Source organism: Dendrobium catenatum, unplaced genomic scaffold (assembly GCF_001605985.2).
Source record: "Dendrobium catenatum unplaced genomic scaffold, ASM160598v2 fragScaff_scaffold_716, whole genome shotgun sequence".
NCBI lineage: Eukaryota > Viridiplantae > Streptophyta > Magnoliopsida > Asparagales > Orchidaceae > Dendrobium > Dendrobium catenatum.
The window spans coordinates 702,969-729,327 of record NW_021319178.1 but is presented as its reverse complement, the minus strand read 5'-3'; the positions used below and the strand labels follow the sequence as shown (position 1 = coordinate 729,327).

The following is a 26,359-nucleotide window of genomic DNA, read 5'->3' as shown; positions in this document are numbered from 1 at the left end:
ATTAGTCACTGATTTATCTCTGTATGTTGACTAGCGAGTCGCTCCGTTCACAGCTTATCTGTTGTTATTGCTTGCAAGTGGATTAATGCATTCATCTGCAAACTAGTAGATTGTTCAGCGTAAGCAGTTACTATACTTGTTGTATGTTGATCGTTGTTAATTGTAAGAGGATTAATGAATTCGCTTGCAAGCTAATCGATATTAGTTGCAAGCAAGCAGGTTACATTCATTACAACTTCCTCTAATACGTTATGTTGGTGAACTACTATCTTTTGTGCATGCCAACCGTCATTGTTCGTTGCATGATGATGTGAATTATGTCCAATACAACATCCTTCAACATTGCTCGTAGATAAGACTACTATGAGCATTACAACAAGCAGCACTAAATGTAAATCTTCCAATGTTGCATGCAAGCATAACCACTGTGTGCAGGATGAATCCTTCACCACTTCTTGTTGGTGCTTGTGTTCATTGTAGCTCTATTGTTCTTGTTCACAGGAAATTATCACTATATTCACTACATGCTTTTTTAGTGTGTTTATAGGGTGGCTTGCAATATGCATGATAAAACTACCTTATTGGCATTTACATTCCAACTTATACAATCATTATAAATGAGTTGTAGTATCTATTGAAGGTTTCATTTATCGTTTGCAAGCACAAGTCATGTCGAATATAACAAGTTCCTCAATGCCTTTGAAGATAGCTTATGGCTCACATAATGAATTTGCTTGCTAATATTTTTAGTTGACATGACAATTTCATGTTGTTGATTATAAGCGTGTCATCATATTTTTGCATTTGCCTTAGCTTGCAAGCATGTTGTCGTGTTTGTTACACCTTTGTTGTCGTTCACACGTGCTCCGATGTGTGCATCACAAACATCTTGTTCATTTGCTTTTAAGAATTTCATTGTCTTGCAAATTACAACTTTATTTTAGGTATTAGATCTGGTTCCATTCATTGTTAGTTTAATTGCAAGTTCAATTCTCTTAAGTCAGGTTCGTTGTGCATTTTGTTCGAGTTCCCTGCAGTCATATTGAGTTCAAGTTCTTTGTCATTCAATTTTGGAAATCCGAATATAGTCCCATGTTGTCCTTTTATTCAAGTTTAGGTCATCTGCATTTGCTCTGAATTTCGGCAGTCTCCCTCCAGACGTCTTCCCCATTTAGGGGAAATCTCAGGAGTCATAGCCTTCCCCTACACACTACGAGAGCGCTTCAGATAGGTGTCGGGCGACACCGCGGCCATATTTCTTCAATCCCTATCACGCTGCGAGAGCACTTAAGGGTCTTCGAAGTACTTGTTTGAAAGTACACAATTTTCTTTCCCCCGCCACGCTACGAGAGCGCTTAAGGGTACTTAGTTTCATCCTTGTCACGCTATGAAAGTGCTTTGAGGCCTACCCGCCTCGCCGCAAGCTTCACATCGAATTCCTTCCCACCGGGCTACGAGAACGCCTAGGGTGATCCGTCGGCTCGCCGCAAATGTCAAAAATGGGGTTTGAGTTTAAGGAAAATTATACTCGCGTGACGAAGGATGTGAAGACGGCAATGATGCACAAAATCCCTTCCTCCTCCCTCTCTTTATTTTTTTAATTTTTCTTTTCTCCCCTTTTATCTCATTTTCTTCTTTTTATTTATTCTTTTTTTTTATCTTCCTCTTTTTAAAGTAAATAATAGTAATTATTATTATTATGATTATAATGATAATCATAGTGATAATAATTACTTATTATTATGATTATTGGTAATAATTATTAATAACATTAATAATAATTGCCATTAATAATGTTAACGATGATCACTATTAATGACATTAACAAAAATCTTCAATATTATTATGCGTAAGAAATTAACAATAGTAAATGCTAATAGTACTTAGCTAATAGTAATAGGCATAGATAAAATTTTATACCTGTTGTTTCAAAGTTTGTAAATTGTAGAAATGAAGTGGGCTGAATATGAAGTTCATAAGTTGTAGCAATGGAATGGGCTGGTTTATGTGGTTTTAATGAGGTTAAGAGGGAGATTGGTGAGGTTGCTTTAGGTATAATAGGGATAAAGGGGCTGGTTTGCTCAGATGCAGGCAAATCTATTGAGTGTGGAGCTAGGATGAGGTGTTCGAACTGAGGTTCGGCTGGGTGTGATCAGTTGTGAGGTGCGGTCTTCGATAGAGACTAGGGAAGAAGAGATCGGGCAGTTGAGGCGGGTGCTGGAGAAGGCCGAGCTATATGAATCGAAGTGCTTGCGGTTGGAGTTGAGGGGATCGTAGGTTGGGAGGCTGGATGTGGATTTCAACCGGCTAGAAAAGAGGGAGCTAGCGGTTTGGGGTTATCCACGCGACTGTGTGGGAGGAAGAAATTAGACAGGTAAGTGTGAAGGCAGTCTGGTTGGATGTTTCTTGCTTGCGGCTAGGAAGAAGGAATTGGAGGCGGGTAGAGCTGGAAGGACTGGAAGTAGGTGGATTTTGCAGTTTGGATTGGGATCGGCAGGTATGGAGGTAGATATGGGGTCTTCGACCGATTGAGTAAGGGATTTTGGCTATTGTAGGCCAAACGAGGTCAAGGTTGCTGCGGATGGAGCTATGCGTGCGGAGGATTGTGGCGTCGGATGAGGGTCGAAGGTCAGACAAGCTGTAGGGAGGAAGAAAGGTAGGTGAGGGCTGAAATGATCAAAAGTCGAGAGGAACGGGAAGAAGCGATAGGGAGCTGCTTGCGGGGAGCTGCTTGCGTGCGAAGAAGAAGCTCGGACAGGGGAGTTCATGCATGAGAGAGAAAAAGCTGAAGGCTTTCGTTCCTTCTCGTTTTATTCACGCAAACGGGAGTGAGATCGAGGTAAAATCGCGCACGCGGGAGTGGGCAACTGTTGCCTGTCCGAAACGGCGCCAAACTGCAGGATATCGACACTGTAGCAGGCGGGATTTGAGGAATTTTTATTGCCTCAGGTTACCTGACGCAACGATACGTTCGGTAAAGCTTAAAAACGCGACACCTGGCAGCCGCCTTTACCCATAACCTGACCCGGCGAAGATTGGGTATATTGCACGTGCGAAATTTAAATTTGATGGCCCGATCAGCGGACCAAAAAAATATCCCGCGGACCCGAAAATGACGTATAATTTTCAAACAAAGATTACCGTCTTTCACTTCAGTCATCATTTTGTTGCATATACTTCATCTTCTTCCACCGGCTTTTCTTCTTCTTGCGATTCTTCTTCTTCTTTCAAGTTTCTAGGTCTTTGTATTTTCATCTTCTTCCAAGTTCCAAGCTCTCCCTATTTGCGTTTACAATGCCACAGGTTACTTCTTTTTTCATAAACAATGCCTCCTCTTCTTCCTTTTATATGTTTAGGGTTAGGGTTTACCAAGTTAAAGTCCTATACCTGCTGGAATTTGAATAGTCGTGACAAAACAATTACTCGGTATAGATTAGTAATGCTCGTTATTACTCGGCACCGACCTGTTCCGGCAGTTATAAACACTCATTACCGAGCGGTACCGAGCATTACTAACAGTCGTTACTTCTCGGTATTGGCCATTAATGGTCGGTATAAGCTTAGGTAAAAACTCTTACTGCTCGGTACCGAGCAGTACCGAGTATTACTAACACTCGGTATTGGCCATTAATATTTCGTATAAGCTTAACAAACAGCTCGGTACTGCTCGGTACCGAGCAGTACCGAGCTTTACTAACACTCGGTACTGCTCGGTATTTGCCAATAATGGTCTGTATAAGCTTAGCTAACTGCTCGATACCGAGTAGTACCGAGCATTACTAACAGTCGTTACTGCTTGGTACCGAGCAGTAGCGAGCATTACTAACACTCGGTAATGCTCGGTATTCGCGAGTATTGGTCAGTATAAGCTTAGGTAAAAACAGAAAATATTTTATTGATATATTACCGGGTTATATACACTCGGTATTGCTCGGTGCCGAATGATTTTGGCAGATTAACGATTGGTATTAGCACAGTCTAGCCTTGGTTAGTTGGTCGGTACTGCTCGGTAATACTCTGAATGAATTGGCTTTAATACTCATTATTTGTTATGCAGGGATATACTCCAAAGATTCATTTTAGATGTCGAACTTCGACTTTTAGAGAAGTTTGTAATGTACTTGTTCGGAGATTTGGAGAACTCTTTGTTGAAAGACTGAGGCTGCTGCAAATTAGTCAATTCCTGAGGGTACCCCTAATGTCTCAGAATGTTTCGCTTATATACATGCTACTATCGAAGTGGGATATGAAGACTGAAAGTTTCATTATTAAATGACAAAGTCTACAGTTCACATCTGATGAAGTTGCATTACTTATAGGCATGCCGAATAGGGGTATTATTTTTGACATTGGCAGTGCCAGATCCAGTGGCAAAACTTCAAATGACATTCGCCATGACATTGAGAGGATGGATAACACCACTCCAATGAAAGATCTAGTGAAAGGCTTCGTCCTTTACCTACTCTCCAACATATTTTATCCAATGACTAACTTCCGCATTCCATCATCTATATTGGAACTTGTTGAAAATGTAGATAGTTTTATAACGTACAACTGGCCAGAATCAATGATGAGTTTCCTAGTAAATGAATTCAACAATGTTGCTACTAAACAAGCTAATGGATCCACACTGGATTATGTAAATGGTTTCGTCATGATTCTAATTGTGAGTATTGTTATTTTATTCAAAGGATCATTGCTAATTTCCAACTTCTATAACAAAATTAAAGTGTCTTAATTTTGGCAGATTTGGTGTAATATCAAAATCTGCTCCAGGATCGTCCAGGACGATCTGGGATCGTCCTGGGACGATCAGTTGAGAATTTGCTCCAGAATTTGCCCAGATTTGTTCCAGGTGTTTTTCTGTAGGCATCGTCCTGGCCGATCGAGGCATCGGCCAGGCCGATTGGCACTGTTCAAAATATCGGCCGGAAAATAGTTCTGGGAACCGTCCAGGACGATCAAAATTGGTCTGATCGTCCCGAGACGATCTGGCGATCGGCCGGGCCGATCTGAGTTTTATAAAGCTGAAATCAGTCGTTTTGAAGAAAGAGAAAATCATAAAAAAAACGAAAATATCAGCCGAGGAGAGAGAAAGTCGAGGTGAAATTTGCAAAAGTTGATTTTCGGACGACGCGGAGCCGTTTTCGTCCGAAGAGACTGTTCGAGATATTGTTGTACGCAAGGTAAGGCACATTCCGCCTTTCTCAATTTTCAGAACCGTTGTGTTTGGCGGTGTTTTCTGTCCGGATTTTGTTTCCGTTAGTGATTTCGTCCGTATCTTTCGATTGGTTCAGTTTTTACCGCGTAACTTTCTGTATATTGTTGACGTGCCGAGTGTGCACATTTTGGTTATTTTCTGAAGATTTTTGTCCGGGTATTTTTGATTCGACGATGTCTTATTTCGACTGGATTTTTCTGTATATTGCCGTTGTGCTGCCTGATTTTTTGTCTGATTTCTGATTTGTCCGGATTTCTTCTGAATTGATATGCTATATGTATATGCTATACAAAGGGAGTGATAAGGGGCCTGAATCCTATGAGATTCAGTTAGTGTTTGGGAAATCTGAAATGAGCTCAAATCTGAAATCTGATATCTGTTTTGTTCCTGATCCGATGAATTCTGTTCTGGTGCTATAAGCACATCTGTTCTGGTGCCGTGAGCACAAAGGGAGGCATAAGGGGCCTGGATCCTATGAGATTCAGTCAGTGTCTGGGAAGGGAGGCATAAGGGGCCGGAATCCGTAGAGATTCCGTCAGTGTCAGGGCATTTAGCTATGAATTAAATAATATCTGATATCTGATTTGATATGATTCTGACTTCCGTATATGTTATGTAAGCAAATCTGATTCTGATTTCTGTACGATATGAATTGATCTGATCTGTATGATACGATTCTGATATGATTCTGATACGATTCTGTTCTGTTCCGATATGATCTGAATTTCTGATTTTGTACGATTCCGTTTCTGATTTGATATGTCTGATCTGTTCTATTTCTGATTTGATACGACTTCTGTTTCCGTACAGTTCTGTCTGATCTGTTCCGTTTCTGTCTGATTTGATCTGTTTCATTCTGATCTGTCTGATTTGATATCTGTCTGATTCTGTTCTGATTTCTGTACGGATTTCTGTCTGATATGTTTGGTTTTGGATTCTGTGAATTTTGATTGGAGGTTTGTCGCTTTGCTGAGCTGTTGAGCTCACTCTTGTTTTCTGGTGGTTTTCAGATTCTGGGAAAGGGAAGCAAGTCCAGGAATAGATTTCAGAGTCTGATCAGTATAGGTATTGTTTTGTACAGTCATGGCTTTTCTGTTCTGTCTTTCCTTTCTGTCTAAGCCATGTACTGTATTTGTAGATGATTGTTTTGAGGAAAAGAAAATATAGATGTTTTGTTCCGCTGTGTTTGATGATTCATAGTAGCTCTGTGTCTGTGTGTCTGTTTGAGTTGACTAATTCGGAAGATTCAGTTCCGAACCAAATTCCATAACCAGATCCTGGTCAGTAAATCAGTTTGTTCGTTCCGTGTCGCGACCCGGTGCAAGCGGGATCCGTCCCGGATCGGGTCGGGTCGTGACATTTGGTTTCTTGAACATACAACCATTCATGCCGTGGAGGATGAACTATCCCGGCCACGTTTTACTCGTTGGGATGATAATTTTATGTACAGTGAAAAAGATGTAAATAGTATATTTGGTGACCTTCAGGATTATGAGGTACCTTCAATACATTTTTTCATTTAAATCTCTGCAAGAATGATATATTTTAACGTTTAACTTAGATGAAAACTTGAAATAACAGATTCTCCCACATTTAAGAGGAATAACAGATGATGAGAATGTTTTATTTCATGGACCTTCAAATATTTCATCTAAGTCGTCCAGTCCATCTCCACATAGTCCAGCCAATCCAGTTAAGGTAGCAAGTCCACTTAGGGTACCAAGTCCAATTCGGGTAGCTAGCCCAGCTCGTGTACCTCAACATGATTCATCTCCACCTACCTCAGCTAGTCCAGTCAAGGTTGCAAGCCAAAGAAATACTGAATCATCTGCAAATACTCCCCCTGATTCGAGGCCAATAACAGATGAAAGAAACCTCAATATATTAAATTAAGTTATATACAAGCTGTTTAAGAAAGACAAATTTTTGAAGAAGAAGGTAGCTTCGGTGAAAGCAATAAATAGAAAACTTGAAAATCGGGTTTTGAACTTGGAGCAGTGTATTTTGGAGTTGAAAGCGGAGAATTTTGATTTGAAAGAGGAGATCAAAAGAAAAGACCGTGTTATGTTGCAGTTCTTCAAAGATCAATTTCCTTCTTATATTAAAACGTACAAGAATGAAATGTCTGGTGAATCTTCATCAGCTACTACTGAAAATGAGAAAATTGTTTATAAAGATGGCAGTCTGAGTGAGGATGAGGAATTCGATCCAGTTGCGGAGACCGGCATAGCAAGAAGAGTTCAGCTAAGAAATGATAGAAAGAGGACAGTTGTATCTACCCCATTTACAACCGAAGTTAGGAAGAAAAAAATTAAACAAGATTTATCATCCATAGAGAAGTTATGTGAGAAAATTCCAAGTGATGTTCCAGTCCAATCCCCTGAACTTGGTCCTGCTCCTCCATCAACACATCAAACTGCTCCTGTTACTGCTGCTGAGCCACCTATTGCTACTGAAGTTTCTGGACTAGTTTCACCAGCTCCTACACATATTCCAGAGCCTGAACCTGCTCGTGTACCTGATCCTCCGACTCCTATGGATGAATCAACTACGGGTCACGAAAAATCTATAAATGTTTACGAAGTTGATGATACAAAAGAGATTGAATTACGTCCTGTACCTAAAGAATTAGATTACCCTGGTCGATCACTAATAATTGAAGACAAACGTATATACATTGATAATTGTCTGAAACAATTAAAGGATAAGTGAGTATTATGCTTATACCGACCAAAACGTGTCAATACCGAGTTATACCAAGTATTATGTTATTGAATGATCGGTTCTGCTCGGTATTATGTCTAATCTACTCGATACTTGATGAGGACATCGACAGACGCTACAGACATGTTTATCGCCGGCGAAACCGCAGATCGACGGCCACGATTCAGCGCCTTTACTTTTGATTTTGATGTCATGATATATTTTATTCTTGTCTTGTTTTATTTACTGTTTTTTCCCATTTTACCCCTGTGGGGAGTTATTTTATCATTGTAGCCCAGAGGGCAATTTGGTATTTTTTACTCTGTATGAGTTGAGACCCCTATATATAGTGGTCTATTGTATCTTTTTGAGCTTAATGAATATTTGAATAAAATTTGATGTTATCTTCTTCTTCTTGCATGAGAGCTAGAGAAGGGTGAGAGAGCTCAAGGGGAGCAAATCGCAAGGCCCACCAGTCGTTGGAAGAGTCCTCGACTCGTGGTTTTTCTTTTATTTTATTTGTTTTCATCCTCTCCACATCCTCCCTCACCCCACCCGACGGCATCCATAGCACCACCACCTTCCAAGTTCAACATCACATTTGGTTACAAAGCCTTCTTCCCAAGACATCCAAACTAGCTCCCTACTTCACCCACCCGTCCACAGCACCCTACCCGTCCAGCTTGCCCCTTGCCGCCGCCCATCCAATCCACTGTCCAGTCATCTTGTTGATGATCCACATCATCACAAAATTTCCCCAATTAGGTTGAGCATGACATGAAGATTTTGGCTCCATTTGAAATTCAAATCTTGCCAAAATTTGAAAATCCTATTAAGGAAAGTTTTATTCATGATCCCAATTTGAAATTCTAATAAATTGAATCTCATGAAAACTTTCTTAATCCATCCTCCCACTTTGGAAACTCCCTAAATCCCTCCCAAAATCCCTCCCCAACCTCTCTATGCCGTCGGCCATCATAGAGAAGCCCCAATAATTACTCTTTAATTCCCCCATTAATTCCTTTGAAATTTGAAACTAATTTCAATTGGAATTTCCCTCCAAACATCATTAATTCTGAAATTTATTTCAGATTTAATTAGGGAATTAACTTGGATTGCAATTTCAAACCCTAGCCTCTCCTTGTTGGAATCCGCCGCCCCCTTCCCCTTGGATATTCCGCCGGCCTCTCATACCCCATCCTCCCTTCTTTTGGCGCAAGGCTCCTCCTTCACCATCACTCAAAGTTTGTTCCTTTGAAAGATTTGCCAACATCAAGCATGAATGGCGGACCCGGAGCTTGAGTGGGGTCTTGTATTCAACGCCGACGGGAGCATCAACATTCTTCGATCACCTTGTTTCGACGTAGGATTTGAAGACGAGACCACCGTGGAAGAGTACTTGGAGAGAGTTGTCCCGATCCTTGCAAGCATCTACGACCGACAATTTTCAAAGTACACTTGGAGCCTCGACGGCCACTTATGACATCCCTCACCACCGGCTACTTTTCCTCCGACGAAGTTCTTCGGCGCCCTCTCTCTAGCGGTAACATCCCTCATCGCTTGGATCTTCTATCTCCGCCAAAAGCCTACCAATTCTTGAGTGAAATGGCCACGAGGTGAAATTCTCATTGTTAAACGTTGGGTTTTGTTATTGTACTTTTGCATATTAAATTCTCCTAGAACTTTGAATGAATAGGTGTGGTTAATCTCTATTGCAACTCTTTGGCCTTGATCCCTAGTTCATGTGGCTTCAATTAAGTTGGATGTTCTTCCTCCTGTTGTTTTCTAGTGTCGTTCCGACTGTTGTTATTGATCATATGTTTGGATTTATTGTCTTGGAGTGATTTTTGTTCTTGTCGGTTTCTTTTTATGTTTTTGTTTTGGTATTAGGTACTTAGAAAAATTGGATTATAGATTTTTCTTTAATGGTTGTATTTTTAGAGAGCTTATGTTTCTTTAAGATTTATATTTTCCCTTTTAATCAGGGGCGGAACCACGCCCAGTCCAGGGGGGGCAATTGCCCCCCCTAAAAAAATTAAAATCTGTATTAAAGGAAGGGTTTTGTAGTAAATTGCCCCTTCAGCAAGTAAAAAATTGCCCTAAACGTTGTTTTTGGCATTTCCGCCCGATTCGTTTTGCTCGAGACTCCGTCGTGCGCCCTAGGTTCTCTTCTCTCCGCTCGACGCTAGAATCCCGTCGGCCGTCGTGAGCTCGTCAATCGGCATCGCTGCTCGTGGTTTTTCTCTGCGTTCATCAATCGCTTGCTCACTTGGATTTGGAGGAGGCGAGAACTTCATTTTTCTTCGGCATCTCTGCGCTCAGCCACTCACGCTCTGCAGGCTCCGGTAAGTACAACTGCTCCCTTTTTATTATCATAAGCCATAGAATGGTAAAAGGCATAAGCCCTAAGGCACGTGCAGACTTGATCTCCCTTACAACTTATATTGCTTGGTCAAAATGTGATTCAAGCTGATTCAATATATTTATATGTATATTTGTAGTTAAACGACAAACTTAGTGATTAAATTCTAATACGACACATACAATGGTGCTAATGAAGGGAGGACTAAAGAGAGGTACTTATGCTTCATTTTAGGTGTAAATGTGGAATGTCAGATATATGATCTGCATGTGAACCTAGAATGGAATTGAAGATTTTACTAACAATATCATAATTATTTTAGTATTTGTTTTGTTTTCACATTGTGTTTGATCCTGATATAAATATTTTGATTAACAGTTGCTCATTTTTGGTAATTAAATTCCATTATAGAATAAAATAAATGGAACGTTATATAAAGAGAAAAGAGCGAATATAAGTTAATATTAACAATCTCCCAGTAGATCCAGGACTCCGACTTCCTATTTGGAGTTATGATGTAAATGATAGAGATAAGATTCGGAGATCATATCTATTGAAGGACCCCATCAACCCATCAATTTCCCCAAACTTTATATGGTAATATTGAAAAAGATGTGTTTGATTTGATTTCCAAAGAAGATGTAATCCAATAATATCAAAAAATGTAAAATAGACTGATAAAATTGTAGTGGTTTTTAATTTATCTATCGTATTGGAATACAAGATTTCACTTTGAATTATGTCCTCATTTTGTTTTTTTTTTTTTATATTTTTCTATAATAAGAAAATTTTGCCCCCCCTAAGCTGAAAGGCTGGTTCCGCCCCTGAATACCGAGCTTTAATGATCGGTTCTACTCGATATTATGTCTAATTTGCTCGGTATTATATCAATCATATGATTTAAAGCAAATTTACTATTATTTCAGGCATTATACCGAGCAAGTACCGAGTAATACCGAGCTTTAATGATCGGTTCTACTCGGTATTATGTCTAATTTGCTCGGTATTATATCAATCATATGATTTAAAGCAAATTTATTATTATTTCAGGCATTATACCGAGCAAGTACCGAGTAATACCGAGCTTTAATGATCGGTTCTACTCGGTATTATATATAATCTACTCGGTACTATATTAATCATATGATTTATGGTAAATTTACTGATATTTTACTGCATTATACCGAGCAATACCGAGTAATACCGTAATTTAATATATTGTATTTTGTTTTTATTATTCTTTTTAATTTATGTTTTTTGAATTATCCAGGAATGATACTATTTTCGAATTTGAAAATATAACAATTTTTAGAAGTCAATTGGACGAGTTATTGCTGTGCGAGCTTGACAACAATCACGTGGATGCTTTTGCTCATTTACTTTTCCAGAAAAATAAACTTTGCCCAAGGCTTAATCAGCCATTTCTTTATGTTTCAAGTTTCTATTGAGTTAGTATGTCATTTGTAATTATTAGTTCTAAACATGTTTAGTATACGGTTTTAATCAGCAGTAGTATTTTATCTGCTCCAGGGTTACTACGTACAAAATAAAGAGACGATTACAACTAGCTTCGTATCTCATATTAACAGAACCGTTATTAGGAATGTAAATTTGTTCTTTGTTTCAATAATAAACGAAAAACATTGGACACTGCTTGTATGCAATTTGAAAAAGAAACGGTGGGAGTTCTATGATTCATTACCGAATAAAAAACACAAAGGCGTACTCCCAGAAGTTGTAAGTAATACTCACCTTTAATTTTTATTTTAGTAGTAACAACATTGTCTGCTAATATATTTTCAAATTTCCATATTTCTCATTTCTACAACGATGCAAAGCACGCTTTCGACTACAATATCACGAAATGGCCGATCAAGGGATTTAGAAATGTCCCAACGCAAATTAACAACGTGGACTGCGGCATGTTTATTTGTAAATATATGGAAGTTGTTATACAGCAGGAACCTGTGCAATGATATCTTTATAAAGACTGGCAATCTAGAATGCCATTATTCAGGGCAGAACTAGCATATGCCCTGTTATGTACTAAAATTCATTAGATTACTCTATAAATGGTGTGTTAATTTGTATATTTCTTGTGCATTGTTAATGTAAATTAATAATTTGGTTTTCTTAATGAAAATTGAAAGCATTACCGATTAATATTTGACGCGAACCGAGTACTAAATTGTACAAAAATCGAGCAAAAAGAAAATAGAGCGGTATTGCTCGGTATTAGTTGAAATATGCTTGGTACCAAGTTATTTGATAGGTACTGCTCGGTATTAGTTGAAATATGCTCGGTACCAAGTTATTTGATAGGTACTGCTCGGTACCGAGTTAGTGCAGTTCAGTATGGTACGAATACCGAGCAATACAGACTTTTGTAATCAAGTACCGAGTAAAAAAAAGGACTAATACCGATCATATTTGAAAACAAATCGGTATTACTCGGTATTAGTTGTAAGCTTGGTATTAGACTAATACTACCAATTTTTACTATTACTAGGAAGACCAAAAAAATGTGAACTCCACAAACAATGAGAATGTCATATTCAAAATAGAAATATTTCCAAATTCAGAGATTACATGAATGACGATTGACTACCTGGATCTGGATTTATAAAGTGTATGATTGCTGGAGGATTCCTCACTGTTTGTTTTTGTTTTTTGGTCTTCCTTTTCTCCCAGTGATCCTTCAATCTAGCATTTGATACTCCCTTTGGCCTGCACTTCTTGGGATCCTTAATAGTTTCACGTCCCCAAAACAGTCATAATCAATTCTGCCAAGACCATCTACCCAGAAGAAATTCAACAAACAACCGTCTTCATCAATTTTGACATCTCATGCAAACATGTTGTCATCAATTGCTCGTTCTTTAAACAACTTGATCAGTGAATTAGTGTCTCCAGTCTCAATCTTGGCTATTCTTTCTTTTTGGATGTAATTATATGCATCCCGCTTCGTGAAACTCAAATTACCCACACCTCCAACTTAATCAGATAGGTATGTAAATGCATCGACAGTTCTTATCCTTGCTTCTGACATAGATTTCAAAATAGCTGCATTCTCATCACTAATGCTCCTAGCTGACCTGAGCAAATGTTGATCATCCGGCCTAGCTAGTTCGTGATTGTGACTCTCTATAGCTTTACTCACTCCCCAAACCCCATCTTGACTCACAGAAAATCTAACCATGACTGGACATCCTGTTCTTATACATGATCTTCGATATTTTACCTTTGTACCACTCTCAGTCTCCTTCTTGAAACCAGCTTTAGAACACATAAAATTCTTTAATTTCATTTTCCTTGAATTTGGCCATAAATGATGATGATCTTTTCGAACATTGAATCCAGTTGAATGCGCGTACTGGCAATATTTTTCATATGCTTCCTTCTCAGAATTGTAAACACCCTATGAAATATTCATACATCCAGTTTAGCTTTATATCTGAATATCAATACTGACCTTATACCGAGCTAATATTTATACAATCGGTACAAATGTGCACTACGACTTATTAATATTTATTAGCTCGGTACAAATGTGCACTGAGTTAATACCGAGCTATTAAAATTAGTACCGATCTTATACCGAGCTATAAATATCAATACCGAGCTTATACCAAGGTAATAAAATGATCGATTCCATGTAATGATCAGTACTATCTTATACCGAGCGATATTTAACAACTGTAATAATCGGTACTATTACAACCAACGTTTGATCTCTCAAAAGTTGCGTGCAAAAAAGTTCATACCAACTTTCACTATCTAGTACCGATCATTACCGAGGTAAGTCAAACACTGTACTGAGTAAATCTAATGGATTTTTATGATTTTACATTGATAGCCAGTAATGAAATAGCAAAAAGAAAAAAAATCCTAACAATAAAGCTAATGACTTACTTGTATTAAATCAGAAAACACTTGATCAAAGCTTAACGTGGGAGTTTCCTCGAAATCAACGAAGTCATCCGAAGGAAAACCTACATTCGATTCTTCCATCTCCTCAAACACTTCATGATATCTTTACGTGAGGTATATGAGAATTATATGAACCCTAAAGACTGTATAACATCTTAGGTTTAATACCTCAGGTTATTATACCAGAGGTAAAAGCCGCGTACTTTCTAAGTTTTCCGGCCCAATTCATATACAATGCGACGACGGGCCCACCTGAAATAATTTAAAAAACGTGCTAAAGCGTATGGGCTGCGTCGGGTCATTACGGGTAAAGGCGGCTGCCAGGTGTCGCGTTTTTAAGCTTTACCGAACGTATCGTTGCGTCAGGTAACCTGAGGCAATAAAAATTCGGATTTGAGCGGGTTTCGACAGAGGTAATGATTTTTTTTTAAATTTTTTTTTTGTTGAAGAGGTCAACAATGTTGAATCTAGTAATTATTTTCTTATTCCCAAAATAAACCTTTATTTTAACTTCAAACAAACAAATGAGGCCTAAGATGAGTCCTATAATTCATTGTATCTTTTTTAGAAAAATTGGCATTTATCTCTCAATATATTTCTATCATCTCCCAAAGTAAAATAAATAGCTATAAATGCATAAGGTTCTCATTAAAGTATGATTTGAAAAGCGATGGTAAATATACATAAATTTTTTATGCATCTGGTTTGAAATGCATTATTGTTATTGTTTGTTTTCATGTTTTCATATGGACTTTGCTCGACATGTATTACTACTATTCTCAAACCTCTCCCTAGCCACCGCTCCTCAACACTCTCCTCGCATTCAAAATATGAAAAAGTGATTGGTGTCATTAAATATTTAATATTAGTATCAAGAAAATCACATGGAATTAATCAGAAGGTATTAAATTTAGATTTTAAAAATTTTGAGCATGCCTGCACATCTGTGTTTTTTTAAGACAATGATTCCCTTTTCTTTTTTTCTTTTTTCTTTTTTTTTTTTGCCTATTTTTTTTTAACATGAGTGGTTTATATGATGAGCACGCTACCACAAACGAATGTAATATTATGTCCAACATTGACATGCTAAAACAGCCATAAAAAATTAGAGGCATATGAGATAAACCAAAAAAATTTTCAAGAAGTTGTCATTTGGATCTAAAAAAATGCATTTGGTAGCAGTGTAATGATTAAAAAGCTTCCATTATGCAAAGGTTGCTTCTTTTAATTTTATGATGCTTAAGCAGCTCCTCTACTTCACAGCTCCCTAAATAAGTACAGTACGTACCATCAAAATTTTCCAAAACAGTATATCATGATTAAGAGACTGTTATTCGTCAACTATCAATGAGGCGTAAGGGTCTCACAAAAGAAAAAAAAATTCAAGTTCTCAATAAGATCAGTCTATTACCCTTTTTTTGAGAGAGATAGGACTCGGTTAAAAGCTTATTGCAAAAAGAATCTCCTAGTTATCAAACCCTCAGGGCTTACATTTATATGATGAAGTATTAACTATTAGGGGTCATAACAAACAAAAAATGTATGTCAAACTTCATGGTAAAATCAAGGAACTACTATTCCGATACATGACTAAACTTGACGAGAGAACTAATCCAAAAAATCAACCTAATGTTTTCATATTAGCATTTAAACAATAAAGCATATACCGTTGCAAGTGTAATTAAATTGTAAAGGTTTATTCAAATTAAAGAAAATCAACAGAATGACTACTAAGTACTAACTATTGAAACTAAAATGCAAGCTTCAAAGAAATAAGTACAATGAACTAACCAGCATCCAGGGACTCTCTCAGAGCTTCAAAACAAGCATAAAAGCCCCTAGTTTTTGGAAGGAGCACGTTCTCTAGAATTGGTAAGCTATTTTCAGCTGCATATTTTTGGCTCATCAAGCATTTCTGTTCTCTGAGACAAGTAAACACAAAGTGGCTAAAAAAAGTGAGAAGCAGAAAACATATATCTATATTTGAGATGTATAACACAATTTGAAGAATAAATATACCATGATAAATTGATAACAAATGTTATCTGTGCATTAGCTGCATAAAAAACTAAAATCACTGCACTTCAAGAAATACAGCACAGCCAGGCATGTGCCAATAAATTTTGATTGTGGGGGGAAGGGGGAATGCCGGGAGATTCTCTCACCAAAAATAAGTTTAAAGTGCAAGATTGCTTTTTATGTTAACATTAATACAAGAATTGCTAATTTATCAATAGTAAGAAAAAAATATATATAAGAGAACAAGAATTACGTATAATCAGTGCCCTCTGGGAAAACTGCCAGCCAAAGAGAATCTCTGGTGTCTTTGAAAGTTGAAAGCTTCCTTCGCATCATTGACTCATCAATTTCCCACTTCCTCTCCACTGAAATAAACTCCAGAACCTGAAATCCCCAGCCAAACACAGGCAATTTCATCAAGCTACTCTTTAAGACGTACTTAATAGATCCCAAGCAACCCTTCCTCAATGCAAGATCCCATAGGTACATCCAGTCGACTTCTGTTCTATGGTTGGCAAAGAGCAGCACTCGCTCCTTTGAAGGCACACTATCCCCAGAAAAAACAACTTTAGTGTTGTTTATCTTCTCAAATAGAAATGGCCACATAGAGAGCCATGCACCAAACAACAATGCAACCACCTTTCGACTATAATGTATGCTGAAAAGCCTCAGGAGAAGAGTAAATAAAGGTGCACAGTAGATTAATGTCATACAGGCAGTTGTGAGTAAAACCGCTAAACATAATATACCCCGGACAACCCTTATGGCAGTGAGCTGATGGCGTCGATGTGAACCATCTGCATTTATGTGTTCGGGAATCATCCTTTCTATGCAACAATGAAGTGATGCTTTCCTCAACACTTTAATATGGTTCAATAAGTAGAACAGACAATAGTTACATACTGCCTTGGCTGCATATGGTGTTGTCCATGCTGTTCCGTATGATGTGTAGACTGTAAAACACATGTTTAACACTATTAGTGTCCAAAGAGGTGAATTGCATTCAGATTCATAATAATCTGGAAGATGTAAGTAGAACAGACATGGAATGTAGAAGCTAAACATTGCACTATTGATGCACATAAATGCTAGTAAATAAGGTCAAAAGTTCATATAACTAAAATAAGTAATTTAAAAAATGAGAATAATACCAGGGGCAATGAAAGTAGAAATGGAGAACTAGGCTAGCAGAATATGCTATGTTTTGAAGAATCAATGCTCATGATTATCATCCTCTAAGAACCAGAGCTCATGCATACAATGAAGCAAATTTCCCACCAAGTAGAACCGGCACCAATGTGAGGTGTAACTGTTGGGGTAAATTTCATGCGAGAACAATAACTTGAAAATGAAGATAAATGAAAAATTCTACAAGAAAAACCTAAAAAAAGGGACAAAGATATACATAGCTCTACAAATATAACGTATATCCCCTGCCATACAGATATTCATTTAGTCATGAATATTTGGCCCCCAAAATATTCTCTCTCTCTCTCTCTTCTTATACCTTCCACTTGCTTTTCCTTGACAAATAAATAAATAATGAATATATGCTTCTTCTCCTTTCCACATTATTCCAAGCTACAGTCAGCTACAACATACAATAAATCCAAAGCAAAAAAAATAGCATAATAATGTAATCATAGCCTTATTATTTTTTTTTAATGTTCATTTTTCTTCTCCCAAAACAAAGTGTTACCTAGCAAGAAGTTTCCTCCCTCTCGGACAGTCATATTCCCAGACAAGACTCCTTTAACATCATTGAACATCTCAATTAATCAAAGCTCAGCATACCACAGTCAGACGATAAATTATTCTGTGCGGAGACCGGACGGCGAGAACCGTTTGGATTTGCTGCCTTTTTGTTGCGCTTTTGCAGATACTCAGCAAAAGGGCAGCAAATATGCATTCATAATTGCATGTATATTTGCTATCCTTTTGTTGAATATTTGCAAAAGCACAACAAAAGAGCAGCAAATATTCAATTAGTAGGAAATTTGTTACGCTTTAACAGTCTTTTTGCTGCTCTTTTGCAAATACTGAACAAAATGACAGCAAATATATTTACTGCCCTTTTGCTAAATATTTGCAAAAGAGTAGCAAAAGAGCAGTCAAAGTGCAGCAAATCCGAACAGGCTCTCGCCATCCAATCTCCACACAAAATAATTTCTCCTGTCAAAAGGGCAGTGAAACTCAATTTTAATTTCAACTTTATGTTAATATAAATACTAATTGTTGTAGCTTGTAAATATTGTCAAGAAATGGAGCTCTCGGTTCTTCTACTATCTGCATTCTATTTAATTATTTTCCTGTACTGCTAAAGTTAAGTTAATTGGAGCTACTGCATAAATTTATCATGGTATCAAAGACTCTTGAACATTGCCTTATCTACTTTTTTTTTTTTTAATACTGATTTCATATGGATGTCTCCAATTATACCACTTTCTTTCTCCTACCCCCTCACAACTTAAATTTCTTATGTTGATTGTCAAAATAGTCATTAGTGTTCAACTTACTTACAATAATCATCCCATTTGGAAATCCCAAATTTTGAAACTGTTTTGTGGCAATTGTGATAGATATCTTGATGGTTCTACTCCAAAACCATCCAAACAGTTGGTGTCAGTGGATGGCAACATTACCATTAACCACACTTTTATACTTGATTGCTTATTGATCAAAATATGGTTGCTAATCTTAATTCCACGATTGCTCATTTTCTTCTCTATGTTCTCTTGTCAGGACATTTGGTTAACTATAGAGCGTCATCTACAATCTACGAACTATTTTAGGATCCTTCAATTAAAAAATGAGCTTTATCAACTTCAAATGAATGATAAATCTACGGTGCAATATCTCTTAGAAATCAAACAAAAGGTTGATGTCATTGTGGTTGCTGGCTATCATCATGCATACTCTAAATGGGTTACTGGGTTATCATCTTCCTATCAGGCCTTTAAAATTGTTATTCAAATGAAATTGACACCCATCAGCTTAGATTATATCTGTCTTGCTCTGTAGTGAAGAGCTCAATATTGCTACGAAACTGCATGCAATACTTCATTCTAGGAAATACATCTCAGTCTTTTGCTCTAGCAGCTATTCATGGACAGTCTCGTGGTCGTGCCTTCAATCCTACCTCTACCCAAGGTCACTCCCATTTTAGTAATTCACGTGGTGGTCGCTCCTTGCCTGGAGCTGCCTGTGGCGGTCTCCGACCTCATGCTTCCATTGAATGTCAGATATGGGACAAATCTGGACATTCGGCATTTCACTGTTGGTATCGTGCAGACATTCATATCAGCCTACATCTTCAGTATATACTGCCTCTAATGCTTCTTCTATTGTTGATTGGTTTCTGGATTCGGGAGCATTGTCTCACCTTACTTCTCAATCGTCACAACTTTAATCTGTTCAAACATATTATGGTTCGTCTCACGTGCAAGTCAGCAACGATCATGCGCTACCCAGTGCTCAGTCTGGCCAAATAATCCTTCATATACCCTATTAAACTTCCAGCGTCCTCACTTTGGCAGCAATCTTCTGCAACCTCTGTTGCTCTCATCACCACCACAGCAATACCAAATGTATGGCATTAGCGCCTAGACCATCCCTCTACATCTACCCAACAACTTCTTCCCTCAACTTTTTCTTCCTGCAAGCCTTCGTCTAACTGTTCGACCTGCGCTTGTGCCAAATGTCACCGTCCATCATTTTCTTTAGCTCCTCTCAAAAGTACTCACTATTCAGAAATTATCCGTAGTGATCTATGGGGACCTTTCCCTGTTTTTTCAATGCAATCCTATAAATATTATTTGTTCTTTGTTGATGATTTTACACGCTATTATTGGGTGGATCCTCTTCATTCTAAAATCTGAAACTACCTCTAAATTTTTGCAATTCAAATCACTTGTAGAAAAGCAATTTCAACAACCCATAAAAATTTTAACATCTGATTGTGGAGGTGGAGGTAAGTTTGTGAATAATCACAAAAGCATCTGTGACTGTGAGTGACTTTATTTATGTTCTTCAAAGCGCAGGCTTTGCTTCGAGGCGAAGGAATTCGAATCAGGAAGCGATCAAAACACGATTCAACCCGCCGCCAGTGTAATCACTGGAATCAAATCATATTTTAAGATCAAACGACCCAGGATCCGGCGAAAACAAAGAAGAAAACAAAAAGGGTGAACCGATCTCCCTGGTATTTCGGGTTTCTGAGATGATTGAGAAAGAGAGCATGCTACAAGAAATCTGGTAATGACCATATAAAGCAGAGAAAGAGCAGAGGGGTTTGGGCTGACCTCGGAAAAGAAATAAAGCCGCCTTGGCCACTCGTCTTTGTTCAGATACGCTTGAAGAAGGAGAACAAGTAGCAGAAGCGGCGGAAGATTGGACATCGACGAATGGAAAGCGGTGCACTATTTTATTATATTTAATAAATATATTCTAATTAATTCATTATATTATTTTAATTTTAAATAATTTTTCTTAAACTTAAAAAAAAAACTCTTATATTTATTTATAAGTAAACATACTCACTAATAATTTTATAAAATATAATTATCATTTTGCACATTATATTGAAATTTTTAATGTGAATTTTGTAACATTAGATATGTTTTCATTAAAATTATATTTTTCAACAAATTAATTATCCTGAGATTGATTTGCACTCAAGTGTGTCTCCAGCCCAATTGGCATCAATAAGGCTTTAAGATGATAGTCTCCAAGATGAATTGGCAGACCAAGGTATAGAGTCCCTTGAACATAAAAAAGAATTCATTTGAGCATAGTAAAATGCTAATTTTGAGGTTGATGAATATGTTGGCAAATGCGATTGACAGCAAATGAAATATGAGAATGTATAGTAAGATATTGGAGGGAACCTACTATACACCAACCCTATGGTTGAGGGTATTCATCTAAATATAAATTGATTGAACATACAAGCAAATAATTTTGAATTGAAATCTTCCATTATCTAATTGGTGCAAAACTCTATGTTTGGAGGATGTCTTTTGGCTTGTGCAATACTCCTGCTAAATTTTAGAGGCATTGATATATTTATGGATGATTTTTCTATTTTTGAAACCACTTTTGATTATTTCTTATAACATTTAACTTTGGTTTTAAAAAGATATCTTGAAACAAATTTGGTACTGAAGTGGGAGAAATATCAATTTATGGTAGCAAAAGGCATAGTCCTAGGCCATAAATTTCTAAGAAAGGTTTAAAAGTGGATATGGCTAAAGTTTAAATAATTAAAAAACCTTCCACCACCCACTTTTGTTAGAGGAATTATAAACTTTTTAGGACACGTTGGATTCTATAGAAGATTTATTAGGTATTTCTCTAAAACATTAAATCCATTATGTCATTTACTTGAGAAAGATGCCCCTTTTAACTTTAATGATAATTGTGTAAAAGTTTTTAACATTTTGAAATAGCTCTTGATCACTGCACCTGTTAATGCTACACTTGATTGGACACTGCATTTTTAAATTAAGTGTGATGCTACTGATTGTGCTGTTGGAGCTATGTTTAGGGCAAAAAAATGATAGAAAATTATGTGATATTAATTATACTAGCAAAACTTTGAACTCAACTCAATTTAATTATATAACCACTAAAAAAGAATTATTAGCCATTGTCTTTCCCTTTTATAAGTTTCATTCTTATTTGATTAGCACTCATGTTCTGGTTTACACTGATCATTTTACTATTAAATTTCTTATAACAAAAAAAGACGTCAAACATAGATTGGTAAGGTAAATTCTTTTGTTGCTAGAATTTGATATATAAATTCTTGATAGGTAGAAACTGAGAACCAAATGGCTGATCGCTGACCTTGAAAAGAGCGAGAAAACCATTCATGTGATGAGTGTGAAATCAATGAGATTTTTTTTATAAATTTTTATTTGTTATGCATTCATATGGTATGCCTTAGAATACTAATATTATAAATTTCATTGTTAGTGGTATTCTTCCCGCTCACACGTCTTATTCCCAAAGGCATAAATTATTGCATGATGTTAAATTCTATTTTTGGGATGAATCACCATTGTTTAGGTGTAAAGACAAAATCCTTAAGTGATGTGTCCCTAAAAATGAAATTGAATCAATAATTAGGCAATGTCATGATTCAAATATAGAGGTCATTTTGGAGGTTTTAGAACTGCTCTAATATTCTTCAATCTGATTTTATTGGCTTATCCTATTTAAGGATGCAAATAAATATGTAAAAAAGAATATGATAGGTGTTAGAGGGTATGAAACATTACTAAAGAAATGAAATGCCTATTTTGCATTATGTTGCAAGTAAATATTTTTTTTGTTTAAGGACTAGATTTTGTGGGACCATTCGTAGAATCATATGGACATCGATATATTCCGATAGCAATTGCTTATGTCTTTAAGTGGATTAAAAGACTAGAAACCCTCTAAATAAATGCTTAGGTTTATAAATTTCTTAAGTGAAATATTTTTTTCTGGAACTTGTAGCAATTATTAGTGATGGGGGAAAAAGTAATGGAGTGTCTAAAAAATGCAAACCAGTATAGCCAGTGCGGAACTCGCTCTTATAATAAAAGAGTGGAGGCTTTAATTTAAAAAAATGGCATAACACAGAGTTGCAACTTCCTATCATTCCAAACTAATAATCAAGCTAAAATTAGTAACAAGGAATTAAAATAATTAAAACAAAAATATAAGTCCTAATATGAAATATTAAGCTTTGAAGTTAGATGATGCACTTTAGGCTTACTAGACTGCATTTAAGACACATATTGAAATGTTCCACCATAAATTAATATTTAGAAAAGATTTCCATTTATCATTGGAATTAAAACTTAAAACATTTTGGACAACGATGGAATTGAGTTATAATCTTATGGATGCTAAAGAAAAGAGATTGATATAGTTGAATGAGAGAGGAATTTATACATGAGGCTTATGAAAATGTAAAGTATTTAAGAAAAAAAATTAAGAAGTGGCATGATCATATACTCATTAGAAATGAATTGGAACCTAGACAAGTTCATATGTATAACTTAAGATTAAAATTATTTATAAAGGTGTATCCTTATGAAGCTAATGATATTTGTGAACCTAAAACTACCCAGATTTTTAAGGTTAATAACCAGAGATTAAAACCATATCTTAGAGGAGATGTTCATCACCTTAGGAGCTCTACAAAGCTATCTTATTTTAAACTGTGTGTTAATATAGTTTAGTTGAAGACTATAAACTTAGCATTATTTGGGAGGTAATCCAATTGATCCCTATGTTTATTATTAGGAGTATAATCTTGTAAAAGACTATAAACTTAGTATTATTTGGGAGGCAACCCAATTGATCCTTATGTTTGTTATTAGAAGTTGTATGTTTGATAATCTTTGTTAAGTTTAAAAGATTATATGACTAGAAGTGAGCTTAGAATTATCCTTGGCTCTACAGTAGTTCATTTAGGGTATAGGAATTATTTTGAAAAAATTCAATCTAACACAGGAACACTGCACCTTGTAGCGCTGCAGCGTTATGTCAATCATCAAAATATTATTTAAGTTGACTAAGTTAAAGCACTAGATGAATTTGACGATACAATATTAATTCACTCTCTAGAGTGCAAAAATGCTATGACTTTAAGCTCTCTAGTCATTCTACTGGACTGAGAGCTATAGTGCATCCTATACAATATTATATATAATGCTTGGTTAAAACTTTAATAGGGTAGATGAAACACTGTGGAAGCAGTCACTTTGAGTGTTATAACATTGCAATGTGAAGAGCACTACAATTGTCATATGATCAAAAAACCTATTGATTCAATTTTTAAAAGTAGCACCTCAACGCTGCCTGTCCTCAGCACCACAATGCTAGCACCCATATTAATCAGATTTGACTGAGCACCAAAGTGCTACGTAAGCTAGCATCACATTGTTGATCAATTTATAAATAAAGATTGGGTTGTGATGCCCCAAAGTTTGATTTGAAAGAATTCTTTTATCTTTTAGTATATCATACTAAAAGTTATCTAATTTCATCAATCAATATAAATCCTAGAAAAAATAAAACTATATATATATATATATATATATATATATCATAAAATTCACTCAAATCTAAATCATGAAAGCAAGTAAAGTAGTATTATAGAGAAATCAATAAATTAATATGGGAGTACAATCAATAAAGCAATCATCATACAAATACTATTAATCAGTAAAGCAATAACATAAAGCAATAAAATCAAAGCATCGATAAATACTACTGAAATCATATCAATATAGTAAAATTACATAGGAGTGTACGTACATATAGTATCTAGGTATTTTATATCAGTATTAAATCAATATATTATGTGCTCTATATGTCACATGTTTAATATTAGTGCATTGAATCAGTAGCATAAAATAATGTCAATGTTTATATCGGTAATAATAACAATCTACTAGCAGAAGTAGTAAATTAACACAGTAATAACAAATTCATATAATAATAATAAATTAGTATAATAATACAAATAATGCCTCAACAACATGCATTTATATAGTCACACAAGTAAGAAGTCCTAGTTTAAGCAGTATTTTTCCAGTATCGTAAAAGTATCAATAAATTATTGGCTCAGTAAACAGAGTCTTCACTCTTTAATTACCCATTAGCACATTAATCATCACCTTGTAACTCTCAATCAATGTATCACATGAATCAGTCGAGGATAATACCAAGTGAATTAGTTGAGAATAACACCAAATCATATATTTAAAGAAAAATCCATCATGCTACCATTATATACAAGTCAATCAGTCTCAATTAAGCAAACATTAGTGAATAATCAGTTTTAACTTATTTTTTCTCACACAAATATTATTATCACAATACTATAATAGTAATAGTGACGAGCTAGTACTCAACCATATATTCATACTCATTTTCAATGTAGTGTATAAAATAAATCATAATTATGCTTAATTTAGAAAGTGTCAAAATGTACTAACAAAAGGCAATAAAAAATCTTTCTGTGTAAAAACTCACATTTTAAAAAATTGACAAAATTACTAGAGATTGTATATAAAAATATTCTTAAGCTTTAATTGAACTAAAATAATATTTTTAGATGTTAAAATAAATTTCTGAATATGTAAAAATTGAGGTTTTATCAAAATTACCAGGCAAAAAATCTTAAATAAATATTCAAAATGTCCATAATTTAATTTTTATAACATATAAAAAGTTACACTGCAAAAGTTTTATCAATGCAATTTTTTTTTATTTTTTGGTAATGAAAATAAAAATTTGATAGAAAAATACAAAATTATTGAAATTAGAAATAGGGTAATAGTTCCTTACAATGAGACGAGAAAATTTTCATGGTGTCAACAAACGAAAATCGTTCTAGGACCTTCAAATCTCAAGTTCTCTTTTCTCTCTCCTATATTTTCTCTCTAATTTCCTAATTCATTTATCCGTTAGCCGACTTAGGGAATTAAGAAATGCATGTTAATAAAGTTAGTTAAGTGGCTTCAGATATTTATAAATAATTAATAATATAATATTATTATATATATAATTTAATCAGTTTTCAGGATAAAATTCATATAAACTAGAATGCTTGTGGGCATACTTTATATAATTAATAAAGATCATGATCAATGCATGATTTATGCAATTGGGCAAAATAATTCAATTGATACAAGTAGCATGATCAAGTAAAGAACACGATCATGACAAGACACTCTATCGAGTAAAGATTATGATTGCAGTGAGAAACTCAATTGAATAAAGACCATGATTGCAATAAGATTTGTGATCAAATGAATATTGTGATCATGACGACATGTGTGATCAAATAAAACAAGGGTATGTATGCGTTACTAAAAATTGAGATTGCCGTGATCAAATATGGCTCAATTTGATTGGCTAATGGCTATTTTAAATTTAGAGACATTTACAAGAATAATAATAATCGGCCTAATCGAATCAACTTACTTAGATAAAGATTATTGGTTATACCTCTTGCACGTCTTTGTTGCGGGCTAGAATATACGCGGCGATAAAGTTCGTAAATTTCCGTCCGAGTGTTGTACGAATATTCAGCACACAAACATGAAAGAAAAATAAACACC

The 26,359-nt window shown here is 35.8% G+C and overlaps 1 protein-coding gene across 1 annotated transcript in view; it reads right to left on the bottom strand.

Annotated features, from left to right (window-relative positions):
* LOC110108363 (probable 1-acyl-sn-glycerol-3-phosphate acyltransferase 5) overlaps positions 1-20,659 on the bottom strand; it is a 30,942-nt gene extending 10,283 nt beyond the window's left edge. Inside the window, exons 1-3 of the mRNA XM_020838982.2 lie at positions 20,537-20,659; positions 16,489-17,188; positions 16,008-16,138 (exon numbers count right to left, since the gene is read on the bottom strand). Coding sequence (XP_020694641.1) covers positions 16,008-16,138; positions 16,489-17,057 — 700 coding nt within the window. The 5' untranslated portion in view covers positions 17,058-17,188; positions 20,537-20,659. The remainder of the gene's footprint in view (positions 1-16,007; positions 16,139-16,488; positions 17,189-20,536) is intronic.
* Between the last annotated feature and the right edge of the window lie 5,700 nt (positions 20,660-26,359).